The sequence below is a fragment of the Oreochromis niloticus genome, linkage group LG1, assembly GCF_001858045.2.
Source record: "Oreochromis niloticus isolate F11D_XX linkage group LG1, O_niloticus_UMD_NMBU, whole genome shotgun sequence".
In the NCBI taxonomy this organism is placed as follows: Eukaryota; Metazoa; Chordata; class Actinopteri; order Cichliformes; family Cichlidae; genus Oreochromis; species Oreochromis niloticus.
The window spans coordinates 26,098,210-26,113,436 of NC_031965.2; the positions used below are offsets into that span (position 1 = coordinate 26,098,210).

Consider the following 15,227-nt stretch of genomic DNA (forward strand, 5'->3'; position numbering starts at 1 on the left):
TTTTTTTATTAGTGCTTCCATCTCCAAATTATACATCAAAGCAGGTCTCAGTACCATCTTGTAAACCTTCCCTTTCACCCTTGCTGCTATCGTACTGTCACAAATCAGCCTAACACTCGCTCCACCCACTCTACCCTGCCTGCACTGTCCGTTGCTTTAGATGACTAACCCAGGCGACTGTATTAGCACGCAAGGCTGCATTATAAAATATTAATACACATTGTGTTCAAGTCAAGACATGAAGACAAGTCAAGTCAGTTCATTTGTATAGGTCAATGGAAAGGTGATGAATGAATTTATGATGTCTGCTGTTCTTCTGTATTGTGTCTCCTAACCAAGCAACCATCCAAAGCCTCCCTTGTTAAAATGCCCACCTTCAGCTATGAAATGAAGAATATGTAGCTTCTGCTACAGAGGAAAAAAATGCATTCTACATAGAGATCTATAGAGGTTTCCAAGGTCATACACTGCTTATTAGTTCATTAGCTCATCGAGTCTTTGTTTGCCTGAAGGATATATAAAGAGTTGTAGCACTACGCCTCGTTTCAGTGTGTTAATAATATGGTGTGTTAAATCACTGTTTGCAAGCTGTCGGGCCTTAAACGGATGGAATGAAAGGGAAGAATGTGGGCTAGTGACGACACTTGCAGAGCAAATAGGCCTCTTCCTCCATATGTCAAAATAAAAGTTTATAACACACACGAGCAAAACAGAAACCATAAAATGCGGTCCCAAAGTGAGACTGCTGATATGTTAATTTGTTTACCACTATACGCCTATTTTAATCATCAATCTACCATTGTGATGGGTGTCTAATTGGTCCCCAGTTATCATTTGATGGAGCACTTCTTTTTAAAGAATACAGAAGAGAGATAGTGAGATGTAAATGAGACAGCCCCCCCCAGTCCCACTGCTATCCTCCATCCAAAATAACAACGCCCTACCAATTCACCAATTCACCTGGGACCTATTCATTTACTCGGCTACCTCCAGCACACACACACACACACACACTTACACAGCCAGCCAAAATCCCCAAAGATCCAATCCCCGGAGCATGCAGTAAAAAATTCCTTCACTGATAGAAACTCCCTTCCCCCAGTGACTAAGAGCATGCACACACCACCGCATGTCTCCATCCTCTGGCCCAGCAACCCTCTGGGGACAATGCAGCACAGGGAAGACGTAGTGCTACCGCGTGAGTGTGACATATTCACAGACAGATTGCTACTAATGAAAGATATTACTCACATGCACATTAGCAAAGGTAAAGGAAAGGTCAATGTAGAAACTGAGAAACTGTTAATAAAACGGGGAGAACAGGAGAGTTGTGAAAGAACAATAGGAAAGGATGGAAGGGGATAGAGAAAGAAGAGAGCAATTAAGGGAGAGAGAGAAAAGAGGAGGCTGAAGGAAGACAGGGGATCAGGTGAGAGGAGATATAGTGGGCACAGGGATTTTGCCATGTGCAGACAGTGAGCAAGGGGGAAATTGTGTGCATGTATACCTGTGTGTGTTTCTGTGTGTTTGATAAGAGTGTCTGTATGCAGTTCACATCTGAGAGTAAAGACCAAGATAGGCAAAGGATTTACCATCACTGCATGGCTGCATCCACTGAAGGTAAACACACACAGAGTCAAAAATCAAAGGTGACACCAGGTGAGCTCATTGGTATTTCTCTGCCAATTAAACCGAATTCCTTCACAGACACAAAATACACAAACAAAACAGACCCACTGACACTGACATCTACAAACACATCCAGGCAAACCATTAAACAAACTGGATTCTTTCACTTACAAGGTTCACGCTCATAAATTGACCAAAGACAGCTGGCTTTATGTTTGTAATGTCAACCAGATGTGCGTGGGTTTGTGTAAAATGGCCTTGATACTCGGCAGTTCAGAGGGTCAAAGAAGGGAGTGCGTGCATGTGTTTGGGTGTCTTCCAGTACAATTTACGACCGGTTGCTAGTGCTTTGAAAGACAGACAGCATTATGTCTGCACCACTGATGCCCGACACTTATATATCAAACACAGGCACACACATTTCATTATCTGCAGATTTAGACGCGTGTGAGTGAGTGAGAAGGAAAACCATCAGTATCATTTAAAATGTGATTTAAAGCAGCTCATTAGATACGACATCTCAGCAATGCTTCAGACACTGTGACACACTCATGGTGCGGTGTCACCCATGAATAATTTACTCGTTCATTTTGAGCTTGCCATGTTTTTTCATCAATAATTTACCCATATTTCCCGTGTCTTATTTATGTTGTGCTGCTCTGCATTTCTCCAGATTTGATTACACAGTTCATCGAAGACTGATGACTGGATCGTTGATAGACACACAAGCCAACCAAGAGATAAGTGAGTACTCTTTTGTGCATTATACTGCATAATAGTATTCCATTTTTTCATCGCCTTTATCTTACAATGAGATTATTTGTCAGCCCATTATTTTATTCCTCCTGCTCCATTGAACCAATTGAGAAATGTCATAAAGAGGCGACGACCTGAATGAGGGGATTTCTGGACTTTTGAACTCAGAACGAACTAAACTAAATGATGAGACTTGCATAAATGAACTAATGAGTTTCTGTGCAACACTAAATCTACTCTACAAAATGCCACTGAATCCCAAGAAAGTGATGGTTTTGGGGTTTTAAATACAATCGGTAAAGTGTTGTGAGTATGCAGATTCCCTGGCTTTCCGTGCTTGTGATTTGTCATGTTTAGTCAAGCTTTAGTCAAATTTAAATACAAAAGAACAAATGCAGCAGATGTTCAGATAGTCACAGCTCTGGAGAGAAATTCAATAATGCACCCGATCACGTTTAATCACAATGCCTGCTTGTTGGAATGATTCGTGGAGTGTACGGATCAGATGAGAGAGGTGATCTTCTTGGCTTTCACTCACTGCGTAAAGTGAATCTTACCTGGCAAAGAAAGAGGCAGCGGCGGAGGTGGCAGTCGCTGCGGTGGTGGTTGCAGCTGGAGTGTGAGAGGGAGAGTTTGTATGTGATGATGAATTTGTGTGTGAGGGCGAGTGTGTGTTGTAGCGATTCAGGACAGCTTCGGTAATTCCCTCTCTGGAGGCTTCTGAGATCATCTGGGAGATCTAATGAGAGAGAAAGACTTTTTACTATAATTGACAAAACCAACAAGAGTTAAATAATAAATAAAAATACTAATTAATTAACAATATCCACAGGGCCTGGAGACTTAGACACTGTTGATGGGAACTTCACATTTCATTACATGATAAATTATGCAGTAGAAATGAGACAATTTCTAATTTTTGGGAAGCACTGCTCCGAGGCTGATGTTAATGTGTTGCTGTCACACACAGAAATTATGAGTTTAGAGGAGACTGGACAAGATTTCAGAGAGATTCGGAAAGATCGTGTGCAATTAGCAACATCAGTGTTAACAGTGAGCGCTAACAATAATTTTCACAGCAGTAGCTGAAATGTGAAAATGTAAAAACCCATCAAAGACACAGTGAAAGAGAACAAGAACAGACGACTGAAGGAAAATCAGAAAAAAAGACTGGCAGCAAAGTCAGTATTTGCTGCTCCCTTCTCCCACCCAGTCAGACGTGATAAGACTTTGTCTCCTGATTACTTTGATCGTGCTAAGTTTGTGCATGTACTTCATGACAAACAAATTGCACACACACACACACATGACTGCTATTTATCTCTGCCCTTGTCTTTTCCAGATGGTCAGATATGAGAACACAGTCTGGTTTTCCCCACCCATTTTGTTTCCTGTTGAAGGATAACTTATTGCATGCCCTTATATGTGTGTGTGTGTGTGTGTGTGTGTGTACAGAAAACCTCTCTAGTGATCAAAGTGAACCAGCAGCAGAATGTTGTCTGCATCCTAAACAGACATAAACAAAGAAACAAAGACACTCTCCCCTTGGTTTCTTTCTTTCAACCTCATGTATACTTTTGTCAGATCGACCCTTCCTTCTTCTCCTCGCTATTCCCTGTTTTTATTAATAATCCTAACATATCTAGCTTCATTCTCTCTGCAGGGTTGTTCTGCCATCATAAGCTATATCCACATTTGTGATTTATTATTAGATCAACCATTTGCGTTTTATTAGACAGAAGAAAGACAGCGCGGATAAAAAGGGAAAGCCCTTTGTACTCATAATGCTCTAAATAAATTACATTTGCCTTCTTGACTGAGTTACTGTTTTTATCAAGTGCATAAGACACACTTGATGTAATGTGTAATATACAGTATATGAAATGAAAATACACTTATTGAGGTGGAATGGTTGCTAAAATAGTAACTTTAGCGCTCTTCTTGGAGTGGCAGTAAGTCTTTTTACTTCTGATAACTACAAAAAATATATTTACATAACTAACCTGCCATATCTAATCAGTTAGATATATTAGATATCTAATGTTTTGTTTCAGGGTTCACAGGTTATCTGTGGAAACTTTTCAAGCCATCTTACAGCAGTACGTTTCTGTACTGAATGTTGTCGTGTATATCACAAAAAATAAGTCTCTCTTTATTTCTCTCTCTCTCTCACTCACACACACGCACACACACACGTGTGTATTTATATCCTTGTGGGGACAACTCATTGACATAATGCTTTCCCTAGCCGCTTACTCTAACCTTACCCAACCATAAAAAATGAATGCCTAAACACACTAAAAGACACTAAAACCACATTTTGAGTCTCAAAACTGCTTTCCAACTCGTGATGACCGGTATTTTGGTCCCCGCAAGGGCTGTCGGTCCTCACAAGTATAGTAAACTTCCAATTTTTGGTCCCCACAAAGATGTTAATACCCGTTCACACGCACACATGCACACACATACACACACACGTTAAGAAGAACTGATATAGTAGAATTAACTGATTTGAATGTGAGTTTGCCACAGCTGCATGTACTCTATGCCGTATGTGTTTATGGGTTTGTGCGTGCATGCGTGTTAAAGCAAATCATTCATGACACAGATATGGATTATTGATTATAGTTCTTTATGTGCTGCCTACAGCAAGACAGCAAAGCACCTAAATCATGAACACGTACTCCAATAAAGGAATTATAGCTTTTGTGTGTGTTAATGTAAGCCTATTCTGAATATGTCTATATGTGTGTCTCTGCACATGTGTGGACCTGTGCGCTTATGTGGGTAAATCAGCTCCAATGTGTTTATATTTATTGCTGAGGGCTCCTGGGGTCCAAGCTCACCACCTGCTGCCTTGATAAATTACCTATTGTAAATGAGATGCCTCTATAGTTTATATACCACACACCTTTGTACATTTACAGCTGCTTCAAAAGCTCTGACCTGGCTCGGTGCTCCTGCATTATTAAAAAAGCTGCGAACATATGAAATGAAGGTCCAGCGAGCTACAGGACTACCTGCGCTTTTGTACTGGCTACTCATAAATTCTGATGAATAAAATAAGGAAAACTACTAACACAATGTAAAAAAAAAAGGCGTCCCACATAGTTATTATGCAAGGTAGGTTTAATAATATATGGCTTTGAGTGCTGGTGCTGCAGTTCAGACCACCAAGGCTGGACAGACATATAGACACCAGTTTATAGCCTACAGTCACTGCATATGATTTAAGAGTCCACAGCTATGATACTGGCTCAGGGAGATTCTACTGAGAGTATGCAATGTGTTTAGTGGCGCTATGATCTAAAAGCCTAAATCATGAAAACATGTTGACAATGGCAGTGCTAATGTGTAGCAGGCTAATGTTAATGTTAGTGGGTAAACCGAGTATAGCTGAGGCTGATAGAAATGTCACCTTTGCACTTATCCAATCTCACCTCTCACCAAACGTGTATCTTTGGTCGGGTTAGGCATTGCTCTTCTTTTACTAAATTAGTGCTCAGGTGACCTGTAAGTTTTTGAAAATATTGTCATGTTGCAATACCATTTACACTTTACTGCCGTTCACACTAATCACAGCAAAGCCCTTGACTATCACCACATGTGGTATAGCCGAGCTGTTTGCACTGATGTTCTTTGTAATCTACCCTTTTCATTGACATGTAATTTCCAAAAAGCAGCAAATTCCAGAGCTAAAGTAACAGTGAAAGTGCAGTTCCTCAAATTGCCACCTAAGGCTGGCTATAAAAGTGAGTCAATCCTTGGACATTCCTGTTAAAATGCCCAACTTTACAACGGAAATGATATGTTTATAGCCTGGTATTAAAAAAGGTTATCGTCTGTGTAGCTAATTTCCTCCCTTTGTAGCAGTTGCATGTATTTTAAGGTCTAAGCATCACATAATCTACTAGTTTGCTCTCTCTACATCTGAGGATTTTTGTGTTGTCCATCTGAACCTCTCCTCTTAATTGGCTCGCACTCTTGGGTTTGCCTGATTCAGCTCACTGTATGGTCTCAGCAACTGTTAACAACAGTATGATACTTCTGTCCTCAGCCTCCACACCCTTTTTGTAGCTGACTGTGTGTTCTCTTGTGTTACATCTGAGACTTTGCCAAGTGCTGTTATTGGTTTGTAATGGGATTTTGTGTGTGTGTGTGTGTGTGTGAGACTGCATTTGTGCAAATAGACTAATTCAGTTTTATTGTACCACTGAAGCAGAAGCAGTGAACTACCTTTTTCTTTTACACGATTTTCTCATCTGTTTCTCAGAAGACGGATCTGTTTCTTTAGTTATTTTGCACTTGATGCAATCGCAAGTAAATTTCTTTCAGTTATTGTAACCTTTCTTTTTACATGCGCATGGCTGAATAAATATTACACTTGAAATTCGTGTTGAGACTCTGAACTGGCAGCTGGGGCAGGACCCTCCTTTATATCTTTCCGTTGTGCTTCCTCATGTCTAGACAGGGCTGTAACAGAGTCTGAGCTTTGACTGACAGGTGAACAGACGTAGGCAGCTGTAGCTGATATCTCTCTGCTAAGCTTCACCTCTTGAACTCGTCCTCTTGATCATGTTTGCGTTCTTAGTGTCATTAATTTGAATTAACTACTAATTACTAATCAAACACTTACTATTAATTAACTACTAATTAAACTACTGTCAGGGCTAAAATCATCATGAGATTTCAACAGTTTTGCTTTGTTTCTCTGTAGCAGTGGTGTGGTGATGGGTGCCTTATCTCTGTCATTAAGCCAGCCACTATTTAAGAGCTGTCATATTAATCCTACATGAGTGCTGCGCATACAGAAAATTGATGGTCACCTGGCTAAAGCATTTACATAGCATTTTGGATAAAGTACTCATTAAAGTAAATTATGTCCCATTCAGATTTCCCCACAGGACACAAAGGCTGAGCTGCTGTCTCTATACTTTACAATAAATTAGGTTATCCTACATTGAATGAAACTTTAATGATTCCTGTGGGGATATTAGGTCACAGCAGCAGATAAAAGGATATAGATAATAGCAGGACAAATTGAGATGACTAAGGATAATGCAACAGCCAGAGGTGAAAATAATGCAGCTAATCAATGAAAAACACAGCATCTGACTGTGTTTGTACAAAATAAGCTGATCCTGTGACCATATCAGTCAATGTGGGACTTCGACAAATGTGATATTAGATTTTCCAGGTTATTAAATAAAAAACAATACAATAGCACACTATACTTCTGTAACTTTCACCCCTTTCCTCTATATTATTTCAGTAATCCACATTTCTTACTCCCCTCTCGGAAAACAATAAAAGCTGACCCATTCATCTTCATTACATCACAAACACCATTTCCCCAGCATTTACCTCACTCATCAGTCTCTCTTATTTTATTCTTCCTCATTTTACAGGCGCCCAACATACAATCTGCACCTTCAGTTTTGTATAAGGGAAATAGAAATTGTGTGTTGTGTGTCCACACGCGCGTGTGGTCCTGACGGATCTTATCGGTGCAATAAACACAATCTGTAAAACCATCTAAACACTTACTTGAGTGGTTTGGCGGAAGAGAGAAAGAGGCCGCTTGTTCAAAATTAAAGTGGGGGAGGAAATGCGAAAAAATAAAGAAGTGAGCACACGGAGAAGGATGTTTATTTATTTCTCACAGAGGTGGTAGAGTTAGAGAGGCAGGAGTTTATGTGTCAAACTATGAAGGAAAGAAAGTAAGCTTGGAGGAAACAGAAACCCAGTCATGAAACGTAGGCAATACATAAAGGGAAATGACAGAAATGGATGTTGAGAGGGGCCCTGCGACAGACTGGCGACCTGTCCAGGGTGTACCCCGCCTCTCGCCCTATGACAGCTGGGATAGGCTCCAGCGCCCCCCGCGACCCTGAAAAGGATAAGCGGAAGCGAATGGATGGATGGATGGATGTTGAGAGGGAGTAAATTATTGATATATATTTGTAAACCTGAATCTTTAACACCCACAATGAGGCAAGGGGGTTAAAGGCTCAAGTGTCCTTAATGTCAAAGGGCAAGAAAATATTGGAAACACATTTTTAATGTAGTAAATTTGACGCCAGAGTTGTTCTACTGTGATGTAGGTATTCCTAATAATATGGCCAGAGAATGCATGAGCGATAGAAAGCGACTGTGAGAGAAAGAGAGAAGAGATGAAAAGGAGATCTGTTTAGTTATATGATATGTTACATAATCAAATCAGAAACACAGAAACACTGTCAAGGCTACATACTAGAGGCCAGTATGCATGAAAATGAAAACCAGTTAAAAGAACAGAAAATAAACTGAGAGGAATGTAGGTTTATGTTATACAGGAAAACATATAATATGAAGACTATTAGCTGTGCTTACTCTCTATCAAGCTCTGACATTTAAAGGTGAGAGCTGGCTCTTCTCTTTCCACCCAGTAGGACTGTGCCATATCATGCCATACTTGATAATACCAGCCTAAATCTGTACACGATATAAAAGTGTCATATTGTGATATCAGTCATATAGCAATGCCACGCATTTATCTTCTCAAGGACACACGACACAAGCCCAAAAATGTCTGAAAGTGAGAGCAGCATGTCAGCCCCTGATGATGATTAATACCTAAAGAGGGAGTCGCTTTAACAGGAAGGAAGTGGTTTGGTTACAGAGAAGTCAGACCCCCAACAAAGCATAATACTTCGTAAAATGTGCAAGAACATGGTTCCTGTTAAGGCAGCAACAACAATCTTGTTTCATCTGTTGATATGTGAACAGCTGCTTATGTGTGACCCAAAATTAAACAAATAAAATGACTGAGCATCGCTGGAGCACTCACTAGTTACACTCCATATGGTGGATGTAAATAACAGATGCAGTTACATGGTGAAAAAGGAGTTCTGTAAATAAAAAGCTATAGGCAACAGTATTAGGCTGTTATTTACGGTGGCCCTGAGAGGCCAAACGGACTGCAATTTAAGAAAACACCAGCAATAAGAAAAATGCTGCAAAAGCACACAAAACACAATGGTGTTAGGAAAAACGAAAACAGAAATAGAAAAAAACAGATTTCCAAAAGCACAAGGGAAGTGTTTCTGGGGAGACAATGCGACGGCCCAATTGCAGGAACCAAAATATGCTAAGAATTGCGCTGGGAGACACTTAAAAGAAGTGGAGGATCTATCGGTTTTGTGAGGAAAGAAAAGATGAGAGGTAAGTGTGTTAGCCTAACTATTAGCCTAAATATCCAGCATCAGTATTATATGAATCATGATTAAAAAAAAACGCCTACCATGTTTTGGGTTCCTCCAACTGGTCCGTCGGGTTATTGTCTCCCCAGAAACACTTCCCTTGTGTTTTTTCCTATTTCTGTTTTAGTTTTTCCTATTTCCGTTGTGTTTTGTGTGCTTTTGCAGCGTTTTTCTTATTGCTGGTGTTTTCTTAAGTTGCAGTCCGTTTGGCCTCTCAAGGCCACCGTAGTTATTGTATAATTTCATTTAAAAGTCCCTGGGAAAACATTCCCTAGGCTACTTTGTGCTTACATTTTACTTATGTTCTGTCACTACTACTATATTGTAATGCTTCTTCTACTGTTGGCACATTTTTTTGTAATATCTTCATATATGTTATTGGAAATTTGCTTGAAATGTTATGATATCATTTTGAGGCTCTATTGCCCACTCCTACCATCCAGATTTACACAGTAGGTCAAACCTTCAGTTCACAAACTTCTCTAATGTGTAGACCAACTATTATTATAGTCTGGCAATAAAAACATATTTTATACAAAATAATATGATTGCAAGTGTGTTCTTATTTCACATCCTGTTTCTCTCAGATAAACAGAAACAATCCATACACAATAGGCGCAACAGATTCACGGTAAATTAGAAAAGCTAATCTAACCACTGTTGGAATCACACAGAGAAACACACAGAGGCGCACACATCACACTGTATAAACCTGTTTTCAATTAGCTGCTTGAAGGACAGCGCGAGGGCAGAGGTAATGTTGGATTAGCGTTTTCATGCCAGAGAGAGGAGTGAGACACACAGATTCATTCTACCAAAACACTCCCATAGCAAGCCTTCAAAATAAAGTGAGCCTTTGATATGGACGTGATTTTTATACACAGTTTGGTTTGTCGCAGAATGAGAAGCTCTGTCTACAAACTAATTAAAGGACCATATGTCATTGAACTCTGCTTTTATAAAACTGAAAAAGTTAGTTTATGTCCTTTGGTTATTAAGGATTTTAAAATTGTGATTGTTATTAAAGCTTTACTCTCTTTAGTTTTTATGAGTTTCTTGTAGAAACTGACTAGTGGCACTCATAGGGATCATTTCATCATTTTGACCCACAAAACCCACAATTTTTATTCTTTTGCACACAGAGCCTGACAGAGCCCACCTGTGTAGACCTCCTTTGTGAGATCCATCTCCAAATGGAGTTTTAGGTTTTGTCGAAAGCTACAGCAAAGAAAGCCTAGCTAGTCTGAACTTCATTTGTAGTATACTCTTCTGGCCTGTTGTGCAGCATTTTGGATTTCTTCCCTTAGGGTGGATTTTGAATGGCTCTGTTATTTTGTTTTACTCCATCTCCCAACTAAAGGTGTGTTTTCAGTTTATTCCATTTGTCTCTAAAGTCCGCACTGAGTCCTCAGCCTCTAACTTATGACATATAGTCAGTTCACTTAAAAAGTTACTCAGTCTACCAGCACAGAGCAAGTCTACAAGGCTGAACTTGGCTAAATAAAAAGTGTGTTCATCAAGAATATAACATTATCTGTCCATGTGAAAATGTCTGTTGTTGCCATCTATGTTGAGGGTGAGCAGAAACATGACCCAAATGCAGGGCTCACAAACAGTGTAATGTAAAATCTGACCTTTTGAGTCAGGAGACAAAGTCTATGAAAATAACCCCCAAAACAACAGAATTAAACAGCTTTAAATAGAAGCAAAACAAGTGCAAGGGAGACAGACACTCTGATTGGGGATATATAAATATACATAGCTATACAAGAGGTAATTAGGGAGAGTGAAAACACCTATGGTAAAAGGATGCAGCTAAACCTAAGAAAATGACAAAGGAAGTAAAGTGAGACAAAAGATAAAAAGCCCAACAGCTACCAAAATAAAACATGAAGTAAGCCACAACTGAACTAAGAAACAGAGACAAGACTAATGGAAGGACAGGAAGTGAACAGAGGGAAGAACTAAGAACTGGAGACTCAACAAAGAAAAAAGAAATCATAAATCAAAACAAAAGGAACTATGAACTCACAGAAAATTCAAAACATGGCTCCATAACCCAGGCACCATTACAGCCTAGTATAGAAATCCTGCTTGTTTTCACTGAATTCATGTCTCCTTTTGTCCTGCACTTCCCATAGAACTGAAAAAAAAATCCTAATAAATATAAAACGTGGCAGCAGTCACCTCTTAGACTGCTGACCCAGCAAGAATTTTATGTCAGCTATGCAGGCAGACAGGTGGCTTCTTTTCTCTGTCTACCTACCACCGCTCCCTCCCTCTTTCAATTCATCTCTTGTTGTGCGACCCCTGACTAGAGACTTTACTGGAGATTTTAATAATTAAAATGAATTAAACCAATAATTCACTTTAATGCGCTGTTGTGAGTAATGTTTCTGAACAATGGGACACACGATTCTCATAAATCCCACCGATTCCTGCTGCAGCATTTGAGCACAGAAATGCTTTACATTCCCTGCTGTCAATCTACGTGTTTGTTGTCTCCCTCACTTTGCTGAAGAGCGCGAGCATGTTGGAGGAGAATTCTCATTTGGCCTGCATTCAATCATCTCCTATTGTAAGACCCAATGAAAGCTCCACTGATGCTAAAACATGAAGCTATGGCTCTGTTTCGTGCTGCAAGCAGCAAAGCAGATCAAATTCTCAGGCAAAGAAGAAATGCAGAGTTTGTCGCACATCTCAGCAATCTCCCTGCAAACCCTGATGTCCCTGAATTAAGATTGTCAAAACATAGTGATGTTAAAATGTCACATGCGACGGCTTATTATCGCTTGTGTCCTGCTTTAAACCTTCTCTTCATCATTCTCCTCTTTAAATCTAGTCTCTCTTCATTTCTTCATCTTTATTTCCAATTTTCATTTTTTTTGATTATGTCTCCACTCAGCTCCTCCCCCCATCTCCTTCTCTAGCAGGCGTTAGTCTAAATGAGGGTGATTTATTATCGCGTTTCTCCTTTCCTGCTGAAGCACCATTACTGCAGACGCCTCGCCAGAAACACACAGGCTCACTAGGATTTTACAATTCCCAGCGCACATACTAATTCATATACAGAATACAGAATGAGATCATGTAAAGAAGTTCCTGCACATCTACACAGAGCTTCAAAATACGCCGTTTGCACACAATGATGTGCAAGTATGCATGCTGGCTGACACACTCTTATAGCCCAAACCCTTTGCACACACAACAAGGCATACTCACACACAAATATACTCAAAAATGTATCTAAATGCAAATTACAAAACAGACAGAAAGTAGCCTGAAGGGAATATATGTGGTAAACACTTTTAAAGGATTTAAATTTTGGACAGCCAGGATTAGCATTACCAATTTAGCATCTGACCCAATGTCAAGTACGTTATAATCTTAAGCAATGTCCATATTTTCTTTCCTGAATTTTATGATATCACTATGAAGTGGTAAAATAAAATGTGCATCTGAACCAAAATGTTTTTTATAAGATTACAGGGATCTTTATCTCTGACCACCAAAATCTAATCACTTCATGGTCGAAGCGAACGTTTGCGAACAGTTTCTAGAATTTCCTTTGTTCAGGCAGCTTTCAAAGGACTGAGATGTGCAAACACATGAATGGAGAAACAACAAACGTGACGCAGGCACATAAAAAGCAAAACACCTTCCAGCTTTCATGCTGGCTAAGTTAAAATCAAAGAAAATTTTTAAGTGGAGCACGGTCAAAAAAGCTACATGAAACGATGAAACTATGAAATGATGTGTAAAATTGAAGTAGCGGATGAAAAAAGTGATGCAAACTGCCCTGAACACCACGTTTGAACAGTTTATTGAACATAAAGGTGGTGTATAAATGTACATATGATGTGAAATATCTGATTTTTTTTTCACAGTCTCACAATAGTGAAGAATTCTTCCAAAGACTCCTGGATCGTTATCCAGATCAACTCAAAAACATTAATGACTTCTTCTTTGACCCTGCGATAGACTGGCAACCTGTCCAGGGTTTACCCTGCCTCTTGCCCTATGACAGCTGAGATAGGCTCACGCAGACCCTGATAAGGACGAGCAGAAGAGAATAGATGGCTGGATGGACTTCTAGGTTGAGCCAAGCCCCCACATGTGTTGGAATCTTCATGCATAACTTTCTGCACAATCCCGCTAACAGACAGACAAACCTAAACCTCATAACCTAAAAAAAATCAACGCCTTTTATTTTCTGAGAAGATGAAATTTAGCAAAAGAGAAATGCTCTTTTAAATCTGAACTCTTTGACTGTAATTCCCACAAAGACATACCAGAATACATAAAAGCCTGCAAACCTAATTTATTCTGACCGGTAGGACATGATAACGAAACAATTCAAGAGAGTGTACAAAGTCATTTCCATCTATCACTCCATCTCTCTGTATCTGATTCTAGTCGTGGGTTGAATAAAAAAATGTAAAAGCAGATGGGATAACAGCAAGATAGAAGAGCGGATGAATATGAAGAAGACAAAGTGTGAGAACGGCAGGAGAGATAATAGGGGCGAAGTAAGGGGAGAGTAAGTGTGAAAGAAAATGAATGAGAATGAAAGAGTGAAGAGGGACTGGGGGTGTATGACATAGAGTCCCCGGAGTCCTAATTATCACTGTATGAATTATTACATCTGTATAACACGTTCATGTTAACACACACATGCACACACACACACACACACACACACACACACACACACACACACACACACCTCTGGATTTCCCCTGGAGTCTCAGCACCACTGCCTCTCTCCATACACCTCTAGACCACTGTTCACCTAAGGCGATTTCTCCCTCCTACCAACCTCCTTTTTTTGTGAATAATTCTTCTCTTCCTGTATCCTCCTAAAACATTTTCTTTTATCCCTATTTTCCACTTGAATCTTGAATCTTGAGTCTTGCTTGGTGCTAACTTAATGCTTGATATCAACATGTTTTGCTTCCCTCTTGTCTCCTTAGTAAGCGTTTTGGCATGCAAAAAACGAATTGCACAATGTGTCTTTGAAATTTTAGAAGACGCAACCATAATCAGAAACTAGTATTATAATATTTGAGTAGAAATAAACACATAAAGAAATTTGCTACTGTGGCGGGGTGTGGTCTGTGGTCACACTGCAGGGGAGACGGACGCCCCTGAGTGGCATCCGCAACCACGCCTCGCCTGCTTAAAGTGTGGGCTAACTCCTGCCATGATTGTTGTTGTTGGTGTTTATGTGTTCGGCTGGCGGCTAAAAAGCTCCAGCTGTGTGGAAACGACAACGGTTGATGAAAGCGAGTCAATAAAGATGCTGAAAAGCATGAACTTCTCATCAGGTCTGCCGTGGTTTGTTTACAGCTACCATTTGTCTTTGCAAACATGGACTAAATAAATAATTATTCTTCTTATTTAGAATCTCTTTGTTTGGGAATGGCAATGCTTTGAAAAACATAAAGTATAATGTTGTCATCTGGCTACAAACTGGACTGCAAACTGAGTTTCTAATATACTTTAAGTTTAAACTCGGCTGGTGATCAGACCAAAAGTGCAAAACATAAATGTAAACCCACCATGAGATCCTGTGAGGCCAAATCACTCTAACCAACGTCA

General features: G+C 39.8%; 1 protein-coding gene across 2 annotated transcripts in view; it reads right to left on the reverse strand.

Moving 5' to 3' along the window:
• The window catches only part of kif26ba (kinesin family member 26Ba), a 91,115-nt gene that overhangs the window by 48,246 nt on the left and 27,642 nt on the right, over positions 1–15,227 (reverse strand). For both annotated transcript variants that reach the window (XM_019359632.2, XM_005458961.3), the window contains exon 4: positions 2,943–3,124. In XM_019359632.2, the coding sequence (XP_019215177.1) occupies positions 2,943–3,124 (182 nt within the window). The remainder of the gene's footprint in view (positions 1–2,942; positions 3,125–15,227) is intronic.